Source organism: Prionailurus bengalensis, chromosome A1 (assembly GCF_016509475.1).
Source record: "Prionailurus bengalensis isolate Pbe53 chromosome A1, Fcat_Pben_1.1_paternal_pri, whole genome shotgun sequence".
NCBI lineage: Eukaryota > Metazoa > Chordata > Mammalia > Carnivora > Felidae > Prionailurus > Prionailurus bengalensis.
This window is the reverse complement of record NC_057343.1, coordinates 95,104,866-95,122,109: the sequence shown is the minus strand read 5'-3', so window position 1 is coordinate 95,122,109 and position 17,244 is coordinate 95,104,866. Positions and strand designations below refer to the sequence as shown.

The window sequence follows — 17,244 nt, the reverse complement described above, 5'->3', positions numbered from 1 at the left end:
AAAAGGATCCAGAACTATGTGGTCACACACATGCACTAGGAGAGGAAAGGACAGAATGCAGGAGGGACAGCAGCCTCTGTAGGGGGAGAGCCTGGCATCGAACACCCAGGAGGAATCTAAATGCTGAGAACACCTGCGGGCACTGGGCAGTGTATGGAGAAATAGCCGATAGGCCTCTCTGTGTTTGGGAAGGTGTCAAACTTACGGATGGGACGCCCGCAGGGCTGCCTCTGACAGTGGCTAAGTGGTAACAATGGGTCCAAGGAGGCTCTTCTGTGTACCCTTGACCTTAACCCAGGGCCCCAACAATAGGAAACCAATGGCATTGGAACAGAAGATGGCTCACCTGTTTTAGGAAGAGGGTAACTAATATTAAACAAATCTTCCAGAAAAGAGAAGATAGGACCTGTGATGTTCAAAGCAAAGGCTGCGTTTCCATTTGCGATGGCATCTTTCCGGGCCCAGATGCGTATCTAAATCAAAAAAAATTAAGCAGTGATTAGGGAAAGCGGTAGTGAACTTTGGAAAGAGGCAGCCTGCATGGGCCAATTTTCTGATGCTCTCGAGTCAAAGACTTACCTTTCCAGAAGAAGCTACGTGACAAAATATTGACAGTTGACGAATCCTGAACAGCATGGAGGTTAAGGGTGCTGACCCCGTGCAGTCAAAAATCTGCATATAACTGTAACTTGTGACTCCCCAAAAACCTAACTGCTAACAGCCTACTGTTGACGGGAAGCCTTTACCGATAACGTAAACAGTAGATTAATGCATATTTTATATATGTATCATATATTGTAAACTTACAATAAAGTAAGGTAGTAAAAAGAAAAAGCAAATGTTATTTTAAAAAATCATGAGGAAGTTGGGGTGCCTGGGTGGCTCAGTTGGTTAAGCATCCAGCTTCGGCTAAGGTTATGATCTCACAGTTCGTGAGTTCAAGGCCCATGTTGGGCTCTGTGCTGACAACTCGGAGCCTGGAGCCTGATTCGGATTCTCTGTGTGTCTTTCTCTCTGCCCCTCCCCCGCTTGCGCTCTGTCAAAAATAAATAAGTGCTAAAAAAAAAAAAAATTTTTTTAAATCTGTGTGTACATGGACCCACTCAGTTCAAATTTGTGTTCTTCAAGGTCAGCTGTAAATGTGTACATGCTCTGGAGAAAGTCCAGAAGGCTAGTCACTAAGATGTGAGCTGTGATTCTCTGGAAAGGGTGTTATTCAGTCGTGTTTTGTTTTGTTTTGTTTTGTTTTGTTTTGTTTTGTTTTGTTTTTCACAATAACATGTGTAACTTTTGGAATTCAGAAATAATCTCTGGGATGGTATCTACCCCCACAGAAAATGTAGACTCTATCTTAGAGTAAGAGGGTATCTCAGACCCTTGCTTCCCTTTTTAGGACATGTTTCCAATGTTCCAAAACAGAACTGTGCAGTTAGCAGGGCTCACACAATACGGTACATTAGGAAACACACCTGAGTTGTGCAAATTTAAAACGGTTTGTTAATGTTTTCAATGCTAAGATCATTAACAGTGTGTGATCTTGTTTTCAAAGTTTTTCAATAAGGTTAATTCCCCTAATTTAAAGAAGTGCATCACAAGTCTTATGATTTTACAGTTGTTGAACAAGGGAATTCTATTCTGTTTATAACCCCTTCCTCTGTAGCAGGTAAAGAGAAAGCCTTGCCACGTTTTGTTAGGTTAATGTAACTGTGCTGTTGTTTGGGGACTCGGGAATTTATTTGCGCGACTCGGTGGCTAATTTGCTCTTGTTATACCGTTCGTTATTAGTTTAATATGAAGTCACTTTCTATCCCACACCACCACCATCGGAGCACTTTTTAATGGAGTCGCTAACATTCATGCCGCAGAACGTGTGTGAAATGCAGTAACCTTGTTACAAAAGTTAGCAATGAGGGCGTGAGGGCAATTGTCCTGATGTGAACACAAGTCGCTTTGAGAAAGGGTTCTCTGCAAAACATTAGAGAGAATGCTAGGAAAATGAGAAGCAGAGCGACGATATTTGCAGATGGCTGCAGCCCAAGAACACATCCACCTTAACTTCACTTTTATTTCTGCTGGAAAACTTGTCTTGAATTATGTGAACATTGCATTACGTGAGGTCTTCAGGAATGTTACCCTTTCACAAAATGCAACCACCTGTTTTTGAGGCCTCCTACCTCGTTCTCCTCGGCCTCCCCCATGCTGCAGAGGCCTCCTTATCTCGGAAGGAGGCCCCAGGATTCAGCCCTGCCCCTGTGCTACACCTACCCACCTTCCCCCCGCCCCCCTCATTTCTAACTCCAGAGGCAAGGGGAAGATTGCTGAACCAAAGCCTAAGCTACCGAGTGGAAAGAATAGTCCCCACTCCCCACATTCAAGATGTGTGCATTTCCACTGTAACCTATGGGAAAATAATCAAGCCTTTGTATATTTAACTCAACGTTTCCAAAGCCCCTCTCATAAACTACCATTTTATAAGCCAAAGGGGAGGCAAAGGATGGAGACTTCAAGCTGTGTGGGAAGGGGCAGGGAGCCCCCAGCAGGGCCGCCAGGAGCACAAAATAGTGAGGAACACTTTGGAGATGCGGCCACAAAGCTCTTTCAACACCACGGCTAGTCCACCAGTGTATTCTTGTGGTTCTCCATGAACACAGCAGACCTTACCGCCTGAGAGAGGAGTACCTTCACACATGCCTGTGCGTGTTAAGCTCTGTTCAAAGTATGTGATTTTCAGGTGGCTCAGTCTGTTGGGCATCTGACTTCAGCTCAGGTCATGATCTCATGGTTCATGGGTTCAAGCCCTGAGTGGGGCTGTGTGCTGACAGCTCAGAGCCTGGAGCCTGCTTCAGATTCTGTGTTTCCCTCTCTCTCTGTCCCTCCCCCACTCATCCTCCTCTCTCTCTCTCTCTCTCTCTGTCTCTCTCAAAAATAAATAAACAATATTTATAATATACATATATATATGATTTCCATCCTTAGTTACATTTCCACGTTTATCTTGATGTCAACAAGGATTAACCGCATTTTCAATTTTACTAAATCTTTATCTCTTACTTAATAAGCAACTCTTCATATACTCTGGACACTATTCCAAGAGTACATTCTGACTCCCCTGTAGACTATGGTGGACTCCTTCCCTTTGCAGAGCTGAGCCATCGCCAAATGCAGCATTCCACTGATAAATTCATCCCAAATTTCAATTTTCTGGCTAAGAACATGACCTTCTCAGGCATGTTCCATTTCCTCTCTGCTTCCAACGGCAGCTGGTTTTCTTTTCAGGGCTGTCCTTCACCAAGAAACAGACCTGTCCCTTTTGTGAGACGTGGTTGCAGTATGGCAGCATTGAGATGGGCAAGCCACTTGAGATGTGGATACTGACACACCACCTCGGGTCGCTCGTGAGCTCCGGGGCTCAGCTCCTTCATGCCAGGCACAAAGCACGCGCTTGTAAATAGTGCCCAAGGGGGCGCCTGGGTGGTTCCGTTGGTTAGGCATCCGACTTGGGCTCAGGTCATGATCTCACAGTTTGTGAGTTCGAGCCTTGTGTCGGGCTCTGTGCTGACAGCTCAGAGCCTGGAGCCTGTTTCAGATTCTGTGTCTCTGTCTCTCTCTACTCCTCCCCTGCTCACACTGTCTGTCTGTCTGTCTGTCTGTCTGTCTCTCTCTCTCTCTCTCTCTCTCTCTCAAAAATAAATAAACATTAAGAAAGATTAAAACACTGAATCGTGCCCAAAATTTCTGGCTGTGCTTGACGTGGCCTGTGTTCCATCTGTGGATATCAATGGTCTACCAGTGATTCTTCAGGCTCGAGCCAACAGTTGAGGAAGAGAAGCTGTGGTCTCCGTCTAACACGGTGTTATTAATGCATCCTCCAGAGGAGCAGCTCTGGGTGATTCTCCCCCTGGCGACAGACTTGGCTCATGCACAGCTTTGTTATCTCCACAAGTCAGTGGGACAAGCCTGGAAGATCTGGGGCGGGCCCAGGAGAGAGTCTCAGATGGGACTGTGGAGTCCATCTGGCAAGCAAGATCCTGGCCTACGGAATCGGCCTTCCCTCCACACTGCAGAAGAGGCAGTGAACCAGCATGTAAAGCACTTGTCACAGCAGCCCTGACATTTTCCTAAAGAATTATTATTTTTTGAAGTTTATTTATTTATTTATGTTGAAGGGGGGGCAGAGAGAGGCAGTGGGGGGGGGGAAGAGAGGGGATCCCAAGCAGGCTCCACGCTGCCAGCACGGATCCCAGCGTGGGGCTCAAACACGCGAACCGTGAGATCGCGACCTGGGCTGAGATCAAGAGTCAGACGTGTACCCGACTGAGCCACACAGGCGCCCCATTCCGAGAGGATTATTATGTGATGAGGCTGTAACTGGGTGAAAACTGGGTATTTCAGGACAGAGCGCCCACATCGTACAACCGTGGGGAGGCGCCAGGTGTCTCAGAGTTGAGGAATCCAGCGGGGCTCCTTCTCGATGGGGCGATACCTACCTACAGGCATCCGTCCTGCAGGCACTCCGTCTGCCATTACAGTTGTTCCCAGCTGGTGTCCCTTCTGGTCAGTTGGGGCCCAGACTGCCGGACACTTGGATTATCACCCCCGCTTCATGAATGGCATCGGCTACACAACAGGTAAACCTGAGCTTCGAGGTGCTAGTTTGGCAGCTCCCCGGTCTTCTGAAAGGTGCCAACAGCCCGGGAAGAGGGGGCCCAGAACCTACCTTGAGTGCAGCCTTTCCACAGAGCCAAAAGGGAGAATGGTGGCGTCCCATCTGCAAAGCCACCCTAAGGGTTTCAACAGGGCTTGGAAAAAGTCAGAGGGGCCACCAGGAGGTGACGATGGGAAATGTAGGCATAACCCCTGGATGCAGAGAGAATGGATGAACCACCTGTGGCCAGTATGAAGGCACCCTTACCTGCAGAATCTTCCTCACTCACCTCTTGGCCCCTTTCAGTTCTGCTGACGTGGTCATAGTCACATATGGCCAACGCGACTAAATAAGTTGGCATGTGGGGAGTGGTGGAAAAGGTGGTAATGGTCCACACGCTTCCATTCACGTCTCTTTTTTCAGACTGACCTACGGAAATTGGTTTTAGTCCAAATCACTGTTAAACCTAAGCAGTAATAGCTACCTTTGAAACAATGTGTGGAGTTGACTGTCACCCATAGTCTAGCAGTGTGGATTTCTGCACCCCTAAGCCTGTCAAAACCACTTAATAAAGTGAAATAAGTCAGGAAAAGACAAACACCATACAATTTCACTGACATGTGAAATTTAAAAGGCAAAACACATGAACAACAACAACAAAAAAGCACAGACTCAGGAATACAGAGAATAAAATGGTGGTTGCCAATGGAGGGGGCTAGGGAGATGAGCAAAATGGGTAAAGGAGATTAAGATCTACAAACTTCTAGGTTATAAAACCAATTCCATGGGGAAAAATGTACAGCATAGAGAAGTCTGTCATTAACAGTCCTAACTTTAAGGGCGCCTGGGTGGCTCAGTCGGTTGAGCATCCGACTTGGGCTCAGGTCATGATCTCGCGGTCTGTGAGTTCAAGCCCTGCGTCGGGCTCTGTGCTGACAGCTCAGAGCCTGGAGCCTGCTTTAGATTCTGTGTCTCCCCCCCCCCCCCCGAATGTGTGTTTCTCTCTCTCTCTCTCTCTCTCTCTCTCAAAAATAAATAAAGATTAAAAAAAATAAAAGTCCTAACTTTGTATGGTAAGCATTGCATAATATTACATAATTGTTGAATCACTATGGTATACACCTGCAACCAATGTAATCTTGTACATCAACTGTACTTCAATTAAAAACAAACAATGGGCACCTGGGTGGCTCAGTAGGTTAAGCATCTGACTCTTGATTTCATCTCAAGTCACAATCTCATGGTTAGTGAGATCGAGCACTACATCTGGCTCTGCGTTGATAGGGTGGAGCCTGCTTGGGATTCTCTTCTTTCTCTCTCTGCCCTTGCCCCACTTGTGCTCTCTATCTCTCTCTCTCTCAAAATAAATAAATAGACATTTAAAAACAAACCGCGTTAGGAAGGTCTAAGGACAGCCTCTTTGCTCCGAATCAGTATCTTGAATAACACGGTCTTGACTGAGGACCTAATCCATGGGCACCTCAAGTGACGCCCACCACCCATCTCTCATCTTTTCCATCTACTTCTACTGTTTCATTGACAGGCCACCTCTCATGATGCTTAATCTAGAGCCTATGACAGGTCATGGAAGGATAATTTTGCCATTGCTAGGTTTCAGTGAGATCTTCAGTAGAGGCAAGCTGGGCCTTCAAAAGCCGAGGGCAGGTATTTGATGTGAATTAGCCTGGCAAACATTAACAGGGCAGTGGTGGGGACCATGGCAAGTCTGGGGGGGAGGCGTCTGCAGGGGACAGTCTCTCGTGAGCTGTAACTATTGCTGTCACAAAGGAGCTGCAGGCCCTGCGTTGTTAGATCTTCTAAGTTTACAAGGGAGTAAAAATCTTGATGTTTATGAGAAATCTCTGGATTTTTAAAAGTTCAATCAGAAGGAAAAAAAAAATCACGCGAGCCAAATGAAACACATCTGTGTACCAGATTCAGCCTAAGTCCGCGAGCTTATCACTAACGATCAATGTTGAAGCCCAAACTAGTGGGCAGACAGGCTACCAAAGTAGAACGAAATGGCGTCCCCAGATTCCTGTGCAAAAAGAATCAGGACTTGCCATCTCTAAAATGTGGGTGCTGATACGTACCCCATGTGACTGCTCTCCCTAATTATAATACGCTACCAACACACGGCCTAGAAAAGCCATTGCTATAAAAGCTATTAAAGAGTTAAATACATATGTATGTGCGAGTATACACATATATCTGTAGGTCCATATATATGCACACTATTGTAATTAACATATTCACACATACCATGACAGGAAATCTTACTTACCTAGCTTTGGCATATTGGAAAGGGCCCCATAGCTTGGATGATGAATAATTGTAATATTAAAGGTTGCCTTTAGAGCTGGCTCATCAAAACAAGGAAAAACGCTCCTGGCAAATGTTGGCTCCATCTGAGATGCTAACAGGGCCCTGTAACACATTTGGGGGGGAAAAAATCCTATTTATTTTTATTTCAGGTTAGTGGACACACACACAAAAATATTGAGGGATGATGGCTTGTAATTATATTCAGGAAGGAGCTAGAACATTTCCCCTCATCTTCCGCACTGCCTTCCAGTTAAAACACACACGCTCCCAAGGCTCACCGCACCTTGCAATTCTTGTAAGACCTAAAATACAAAAGACCTATTTAATTTTCAACCACAAAATACTATTTACTTCATTACATCATATGCCTTTAAAACCTTCTGCAAACAAAATAGGAACAAATATAGCAAATATGCAATGGCAGGCTTTTGAGAACCAAGTATTTTTTTAAACTAGGATTTCTTTTTGGGGAACGGACTATTGCTTTCATCTTCCACCAAAGTGTAAGCAGTGTCTGCTGAAGAATGCATTTTTTTAAACATTTTCTTAAAGTTTATTTATTTATTTTAAGAGAGAGAGAGAAAGCTCGAATTGGGGAAGGGCAGAGAGAGAGAGAGAGAAGGAGAGAGAATCCCAGGCAGGCTCCACACTGTGAGTGCAGAGCCTGATGTGGGGCTCAAATTCACGAACCGTGGGATCATGACCTGAGCTGAAGTCAGATGCTTAAGTGACTGAGCCACCCAGGCACCCCAAGAATGTCCACATTTTTATCTTTTTCTCACCTGTTCTTCCGGGTTGAAAACTTAGAAAATGTTTCATTTTGCACCCTCTTGGGGGTAAACAATACAGGTGCGTGTCAAGTGCAAAAGACAATTTTTGTTTCCAGGTGGGTAGATTTATCAAATCACTTCTGCTCCTTCCCCCATCTCCATGGAAAATTTTTTTAAAAGTGGCATTATCTCACAGTGCACTGGTGATTTATGGGGAATAGTTTAGGGTCAAGAGTGTCCTGAGCAAATGAGGAGATGGTCAGGTTCATTCTGTGTCAATGGGGCCTAAGTCTGACAGGACATGGGGCCTAGCTAACAACTCTCCTCAGAATAAACCTGTGGAATCACTAAGACTCAGTCACCTGGGGTGGGGGGGTTCCTGAGCGGCTCATTCAATTAAGCATCTGCCTTTGGCTTAGGTCATGATCTCACAGTGCACTAGTTCGAGACCCACATTGGGCTCTCTGCTGTCAGCATGGAGCCCTCTTCAGATCCTCTGTCCCCCTCTCTCCCTGCCCCTCCCCTCCTAGCTCACTCTCTATCTTTCTGAAAGAAAGACAGACAGACTTAGAGACCTGGGAACCTGTTTTGGGAGGACAACTGTGGATGCTAATTCTTTTTTTTCTCCTAAGACCCTGAGACTTAGTGTCCCTGATGCATTTACTCTTACTTCAGGCCCAGCTCTTAGATAAGTAACAGGGCAATTCAACAGGGTGCCACAAGAGAGTATGGTCCCTCCGTCACCACCACCCACCCCTGGGATCCCTCCTCTACCACGATAAGGCCTCTACTCACATGAAAATTCACAGGCAACCATCAGCACGTTCAAAAGCCAGCCACAGTCAGCTAACTGGATGTGTTCATCACCTCACCGTGACAAAAGTGTAATTTTCAACAAGCCTTCCCTACTTGCAGCTTCCCACTGTACGTTGCTCTTGCTTGCATGGACTGGAAGGTGGCCTGTGAACTCTGATACCAGCCACTTTGTCTGCAGGACTCTGTTCCATCTCCTGCTAGCTGAGTAATCCTGGACAGGTCCCACATTCCTGCCAAGCCTCAGTTTCCCCATCCAGAAAGCAATGGCACTACCAACCTTTTATTGCTGTTTGAGCTTTCACATTATTAGTAGCTGAATGTATCAACAAACCACCTCTGAATTCTGCTATATTCCTTGCAACCTCACAAACTGCTCTCCACGTAGATGAACTATAGAATTCAAGGAGACGGGGCGCCTGGGTGGCTCAGTCGGTTAAGCGTCTGACTTCAGCTCAGGTTATGATCTTGTGGTTCATGAATTCGGGCTCCCCATGGGGCTCTGTGCTGACAGCTCAGAGCCTGGAGCCTGCTTCAGATTCTGTGTTTCCCTCTCTCTCTGCCCTTCTCTCACTTGAGCTCGCTCTCAAAAATAAACATTAAAAAAATTTTAATATTATTTTGAGAGAGAGAGAGAGAGAGAGAGAGAGAGAGAGAATATGAGTGGTGTAGGGTCAGAGAGAGAGAATCCACGCTGTCAGTGCAGAGCCTGCTACGGTGCTTGATCTCACGAACCATGAGATCATGACCTGAGCAGAAACCAAGAGCTGGGACACCTAACAAACTAAGCTACCAAGGTGCCCCCCAAAATGGATTCTAACAGGGATAAAGACATCCAACAGAATTGAAAAAGGAGCCCCTGAGGTGACCATGACTGAGTCATCTAGGGTTGGGAGAAACAGCCCCCTTGGAAGTTCATGCCTGGCCTCCATGAGGCCTGTGAGCTCCCTGGAATTGTAGGTCATTTTGTACTAATGGTAATAAATTAGCCTGAAAAAGTATAATGTAGAGTGAAAAAGCACAGCCAATTTTATAAAACGTGCTTATCCATCTGGAAAGCCACCACATGCCTATTGTTTTTGTAATAGAAACTATAAAACATAAAGCTTGGTAACATCTCCACTACCATGACCTCACAAAGCATAGGCCTCTCAAGGAGTCTACAAGGTCAGGAGAGAAAATCAGACTCTTCAAGGAAGTGGGAGTTTTAACCTTCTCAAAGGGGGCTACAGGTTCAAAAAGGCTAAGAGACATCAGCGCAGAGAGTCACCACTTGAAGCAAATAGCAAGCAAGTGCCTCCCTATTCCATGATTCAGGCCTCTTGAGAGGTGAAATAGAAGAAACTCTTGGATTTTACTCAACTATTTCCCTCCCTGGTTTTATACAAACAAACAAAAAGGGAAAAAAGTCCCTACAACACACAGCCCTTCTGGCTCACAGTCCTAACTACAAAGGTCAGGGCCAGCCAGCAACACACACGATCTGGTTATGCCACATCTGGGAACTCAACACTGGTATTTATTTCCCTTCTCTCTCTCTCTCTCTCTCTTTCTCTCTCTCTCTCTCTCTCTCTCTCTCTCTCTCTCTCTCTGCTTTGGATTCAAGCAACCCTGTAAAGATATCTTGACCTCAGAAAATAGAACCATCCACCCTCTGTTCCCTTCAAACCTCGCCGAAACATGCTATTATGGTGCCTGACAAGTCTGGGTTTAGCGCGGTCAGTTGGTGAGGGAGTTAATTTGGGACAATTTGTCCCGTAGCGGCTCAGTATTGCAAAGCCACTCTCCTGCCCTCTTGTGTGGCCAGGGAATCATGGGCTCACCACTTTCTTGTGCTAGAAGAGGGCTTAGGGGTCAAGACCACATGATATCCTTTGGGATCCATCTACTGCCATATAAAAAATATCCACTCATTCATTCCAAATCATTGTATGAACTCTGCCTACAGCTCTAGCTAACAAGTGCTACATGACATAACTGGTCAAGGGTTAAATAAGACCGGAAAGCCTCTCTCCCCAAGTTGTTTTTACACAACAACACCCTCAGAAATAAAAATGTTTTAGTAAAGACGGATATTACACCACTGGACTGTGGTTCAAGGATTGGCCCATGAATCATGTTTGTTTATTACTTGTATCATAGGATCTTAAAGTTGAAGTTTCCACCAGGCAACAAAACACAATAGACGTGAAATCCCAGAGAGAGGTGCCAAACCACCTTATGAAAGTTTTCGGAGTAGATGGCCTTGAGAACCTGGGGCCCTTCTGGGGCCTCTGGGCTCCACCAAAAACATATGGAAGGAAGGTCAGGCAACAGAGGCCAGAGATGAGAGGAGAGATTTCTAGGTGGGGGGGAGGAGGTGGTGCAGGTTAGCCAAGCTTCTTGATCTCAGCGTGCTGGGAGGAGGGAAACCCCCGAACTGGGGTGAGCCATGAGGGAGAAGATCCCTCAGAGAGCAGAAGCAGAGAGACTCAGAGCCTGGTACCCAGCTTACTGCTGGGAAAGCCTAAATTGACCCTGGTCGGAGTTGAACTCCCACCAGTGGGAATGTAAAAGGCAAAAGGAAAGGCGTTGGAGGCGGAACCAGAAGAATACTCTTGCCTTGGGACCCACGTGAGCCCCAGGCCAGGGATTAGGAGTGTTCCTTGGAACAGCTGTGGGCCCTGAGACGCGGACTGAGCCAGGACGGGGACTGACTTGGGTTCTGTCCAACAGGGCCCACCTGCATGAAACTAGAAGAGCTTGGAGATGCACTCCTCCATGTCTAAGGGCTGAGGAAGGAGTCACTAATGACCACCAGAATGGAGAACTAGAGGCAGCATTCTGCAGGGCAAAGAACATTGTAGTAGAAAGGGAAACAGTGAGAAAATGACATCTCAATGGAAAAAAGGTATGTGCTAGGCCAGAGTCAGGCCAAACAGCAAGAGTGCTGGCTCAGGTGAGAACTGCCCTACGTGTCACCTCTCCATGTCTCCCCCAGACCCACCGGACCTGGTCGGGGTGTAGAAGCAGCTCTCAAGATAAAGGGCGGGGGGGGGGGGGGGGCGGCTAGAACCCTGAGGTGGAGAAAGGGAAGGAAGCACCACTACCCCTGACTGACTGCAGGCTTCTAACCTGAAAGCCCACCCAAGCTTGGGGGAGTGAGGGTGGAGGGAGAGAAAGGGAGATTTAATAGCTAACTCAGTTCAAAGCTTTTAAAAGCTTTGACACAGGACTGGATGCTCAAATTTTTTGCATCTGGACAGTGTTTGTGACTTAGGGAATGTAGCTCATCTGTCACCTAAGAATGAGCAGTAAATTATGGGGCTGTTAGAGTATTTAAGCAGGAACAGGAAAGATGATCTCTGAGACTAAATTGTAAAAGCACAGTGGGAGAAACACAGTCGAATTTTTACTGAACTGGGAGGTGTGCCTTTTCGATAGGCTGGTTACACTTGTTTGCAAAAGATACAGGATCTGAATCTTTGATGAGCAAAACCATCTCCCAGAGAAGACAGCTGGGCCCCGTGAGACATGCGGGCTCAATACCTCTATAGGATAATGAAATGACCTCTTTTATCTGTGACACCAGTGAGATCATGTGCTCGGTATTTGAGTTCACTGACCTTGTTTGGATACTTCTAAATTCTTTCCTAATATTGCTCAAATTTCTCTCTCGTGTGTCATTCTCTGAGGCTGGTGCCAGATTTCCTAGCATAAACAGCAACTGGAAGGACGTCTTTTCCAGTTCTCTGTTCATTCTTTCTACACCTGCACATGCTGATGGATTTTAAACACGCGGTTCTCCCCTTAACGGGTCCCAGATAAAAATCCTAATTTTCTCCAGCCATTTCACACTAGTGAGCCGCCCTCATCTCTTAATTTTCCTACTCTCATTCCCCTGAATACCTCCCTGTTCTACCTTATATTTTATACAGGACATGGCATGATTGGAAATGCAACAAGTATTCTTAAAGGACACTTTGAACAACAATGGGATTACAAATTCTTTCTTTCACTGAATTTCCAAAGTGGAAGAGACCTTGGAGAGTCCCATCTCAATTTATAGATGTGGAAGCTGGCACCCCGGGAATTTATATAACTGGTTAGACAACTAGGAAGTGGCAGGGGTTGGGGGTAGTACCGGAACGAAGGCTCCAGCTTCCCAGCCTGGGGTCCTTTCCAGCTAGCTCCCTCTCCTGGGATCCTTTTAGGTGCTTTGTAGAACATCATGTAATAGAAACTATGAGCAGACCAAGATATCATGAGGAAGAACTGAGGATTAACTTTATACTTAATAACATTACCAAATCTAGAGATGATGAGACTTCTGTAGTACCACAGGCTAGAATTAGCCTTCTGCTGAAAACAACTAAAAACTCTTATGAAATATATGAAACAACTGTTTCCAGACATTAGGTAACAGGAAGCACTGGACTGTGATTTCCAAGAGAAGAGAAACAAAAGATGTGAACTCTATAATCACCTCGCCTACCTGGATGTAATTTCTCAACTGCAGCACAAGGAAAGGGAACAAAAACAGAGTGCAGTGGTCTCGTTGAATTGAGGAGACTATGACTGATGCTCAGGGAGACCTAGATAGCTAGAATCTTCAGGGCAGAAATCCAGAAATCTGCACAGAATCCACATAACCCCTCCTCACCCCGAGCCTTTGGTCAAATATTAACCTGTACTTTAAGAGGTCAAGCAAAGAAAGAACAGCTACCATGGAGAGGAAAGGTGAACAATTCCTGGAGCTCACACAATGCTAGGAATTGTTCCAATTCCCACAAGCCAGAGTACAGAAATTGCTAGAATAAATGGATTTCAACAGAGACCAGGAAGGTAATGCCTGAGCAGTGAACTAAAGTAGCCTTGGAGTAAAAGCAACTTTAATTTTTTTTTTAATTTATTTATTTATCTTGGGGGGGTAGTGAAAGTCGGGGAGGAGCAGAGAGAGAGGGAGAGAGAGAATCCCAAGCAGGCTCCAACTGCCAGCATGGACCCCAACACGGGGCTTGAACCCACAAGCCATGAGATCATGACCTGAGCCAAAATCAAGCGTCAGATGCTTAACCAACTGATCCACCTATGTGCCCCTTTAGTGACTTTAGATGACTTTAGATCCATTCTCAAAGAACTTAAACACAAGACATGGGGGATCAAACAAGGATCAAGGTCACCAAATAACTTGTACACCTATCCAAAAAAGACCAGCATTCATTAAAGCAATGTAACAAAATGTGGCATTGAGCAACATAAACTTTGAAATGTCAGGCACACAATAAAAAATGAGAAAATGCCCAAATATTTGGAAACAAAATAGCACAGTTCTACATAACCCATGATTCAAAGAAGAAATCAAAAGGGAAATTACAAAGTATGTGGAACTGGATGAAAATTTTAAAAGCAACATGACAATATTGGTGGCATGCCACTAATGCAGTAGTTACTGGAAATTTTATAGCACTAAATATTTATGTTAGAGAAGAAAAAAATACCTTAAATCACTTACCTTGCACCCACCTTAAGAAAATAGAAAAAGAAAAGGAAGCCCAAAGTAAGAAGAAGAAAGGAAATAATAAAGAATAATACATAAAGCATTGCAGTGAAAAACAAAAAAACAGTAGAGAAAATCATTGAAACAGATTAACAAAGTAGATAAATCTCAAGGCACACTGATCAAACTTATTGTCTGTCAGAAGTGGAAGAGACATTGGAGAACCCCATCCTTTTACTTACAAAAAGCTGAACACCCCGGAGTGTATGCCACTGGTTAGACAACTAGTAAGTGGCAGAGGTGATTTCACAACCAGGGCTTCAGCTCCCAAAAGAGAGAAGACACAAATGACCAATGTCAGGGGTGAGAGAAGTGACATCACTACAGATTCTACAGATATTAAAATAATAAAGGAATATTTTGAACATTAATTATACTTAAATTTGACAACTTTGACTAAATGGGCAAATTCCTTGAAAGACCCAAACAACCAAAGCTTGCTCATGAGGAAATAGATAACCTGAATAGCCCTCTATTCATTAAAAAAATTTAATTTGTAGTTTAAAACCATCCCACAAAAACAAACAAACAAAAAAACCCTCGAGGCCCAGGTGGCTTCATTAGTGAAATTCAACCAAAAATTTAAGCAATAATCAATGCCAATTCCATATAAATTCTTCCCCCCAAATCAAAGAAACTTCTAAATGTATTCTTTGAAGGCAGTGTTACTCTGATACCAAAACAAGACAAAGAAAAAGAAACCCCAGGAACAGGGATGCAAAAATTAAAACCAAAATTTTAGTAAATCAAATGCAACAAAATATAAAAAGGATAATACATTAAAACCAAGTAGTATATATCTTGCAAATGCAATGTTAATTTATCATTAGAAAATCAAGTAATGTAATTTGCCATATTAACAGGTTAAAAAAAGAAGAACCATATGATCATCTCAATAGATGCAGATAAAGCATTTGAGAAATTCTGGCACCCAATCCAATAAAAACTCTCAGAAAACTAGAAACAGAAGGGAACTTCCTCAATCTGATACAGGGAATCTATAAAGAGAAGACAATGAAGAAGGAAGAGGAAGAGGAAGAGGAGGAGGAGAAGGAGAAGGGGAAGAGGAGGTGGAAGAAGAAGAGAAAGAAGAAAAACTACAGGAAAAAATCATACTTAGCAGTGCAAGACTGAATGCTTTCAGCTTATGATAAGGAACAAAACAAGGATATCTGTACTTAACTACTTTTATCCAACATTGTATTGAGGCTCTAACCATGGAAGTAAAGCAGGGGAAAGACATAAAAGGCACTTAAAGTAACCAAAAAGTAAAACTCTCTTTATTCAAGACTATATAATCACTGATACAGAAAATTTAATGGAATTCTCAGTTTAGCTAAGCTACTCCATGGTATTGCTGCTTTGGCATCCATATTGTTTGGCCAAGCAGCCTTTAGGGGCCTTAACCTGACATTAGCCTCATACAAGTACATGCTCTAGACAACAGCCTGCAGAGTCACAGGTAAATACAAGCTCCTGATGTGACTCCTGATACACCTTGTGATAAAGCCTTCCCCACCTGCAGGGCCATCCCTGCAAAGCTTAACAAAACCTCACTCTTTTTCAGTTGAATTACACAATCTGGCCATGGACTAAGAACCCCAAAGCACTCTGGCCATGAACCCTAATAAAGGCAGGCGCCCCAGCTCCTGGTGTTCTACCTATACCTTGCCTTGATCTCCCCATGTGACCCCTCAAGGTGTGCCATGTACTTCCTCCAGAGCCTAGGAATAATAAACTTCTCCATTTCAATTCCTTTGCGGTCTTTTGTTGAACCTTGGCTCACTATCTAACACCCCAAGGCTATGTAACATGTTAATTTAACAAAGTCAAAACAGGAATTAACAAAAAAGCTGCTAAAGCTAAGAAGTGAGTTTAGTAAGGTGACAGCATAGAAACTCAATACACAAAAATTAACTAACAACAAACAATTGGAAATTGGAATTTTTTTAAATACCATGTATAATACGTTTAAAATATAAAATAGGGAAAATTTGATAAGGCATGTGCGAGATATGTACAGTTAAAGCTATAAAACCTTGCCAAGGGACATTAAAGAGGACCACAAATAAATAGGGAGATATATCATATTCATGGGTTAGAAGACTCAATATTTTAAAAGTTGAATTCTCCCCCATTGCTTTATAGATTCAGCACAATCTTAACCAAGATTTCAGCAGATGTTTTTGTTGGTAGAAAATGACAAGCTAATTCTAAAATTCATATGAAAACACAAAAGATCTAGAATAGCCTAAACAACTTTTAAAAAGAAAACAAAGTTGGTGATAAATATTATCAGGTTTCGAGATTTATTATAAAGCTTTAGCAATCAAGACACTGTGGAATTGGCATAAAGATATACAAATAAACCAATGAAGTAGAAGAGGAAATTCAAAAATACACCCTCCTGTATATGGACAATTGATGTTTTACAAGGTATAAAGACAATTCAAAGAAGAAACAGTAGACTCTTCGGCAAATCGTATCAAAACCATTCAATATCTGTATGCAAAAAATTTAAAAATGACCTTCAATCCATATCTCATATCATATACCAAAATTAACTCAGGGGTGCCTGAGTGCTCAGTCAGTTAAGTGTCCAACTCTGGCTCAGGTCATGATCTCATGGCTCGTGGGTTCAAGCCCTGCATTGGCCCTCTTGCTGTCAGCACAGAGTCCACTTCAGACCCTCTGTTCCCCTCTCTCTTCCTGGCCTCCACTTGTGCTCTTTCTCTCTCTCAAAAATAAACATTTTTTAAAAATTACCTCAAAATGGATCATAGGTGTAACTACAAAACCTAAAACTATGCAACTTGTAATAAAAGGCATAGGAGAAATTTTTTGTGAACTTTGTGTAGACAATGCTTTTTTAGATACAATGCTAAAAGGCTGATACATAAAAGAAAAAAATGATAAATTGGACTTCATCAAGATAGAAAGCTTTTGCTTTCAAAGATGCTATTAAGAAAATAAAAACACAAACCACAGACTGAGAAAATATTTGCAAATTATATGTTTGAGAAAAGACCCTTTAAAAATTCAACAATAACAAAACAACAAAAATGGACAAAAGATTTTAACAGACATTTTGCTAAGATACATGGATGACAAGTGCAGGAAATGATGCGCATTATTAGTCATTAGGGAAATAC

The 17,244-nt window shown here is 43.6% G+C and overlaps 1 protein-coding gene across 1 annotated transcript in view; it reads right to left on the bottom strand.

Annotated features, from left to right (window-relative positions):
* The window catches only part of LVRN (laeverin), a 74,141-nt gene that overhangs the window by 47,167 nt on the left and 9,730 nt on the right, over window positions 1–17,244 (bottom strand). The window contains exons 2-4 of the mRNA XM_043568057.1: window positions 6,930–7,072; window positions 4,935–5,074; window positions 347–473 (exon numbers count right to left, since the gene is read on the bottom strand). Of these exons, the coding sequence (XP_043423992.1) occupies window positions 347–473; window positions 4,935–5,074; window positions 6,930–7,072 (410 nt within the window). The remainder of the gene's footprint in view (window positions 1–346; window positions 474–4,934; window positions 5,075–6,929; window positions 7,073–17,244) is intronic.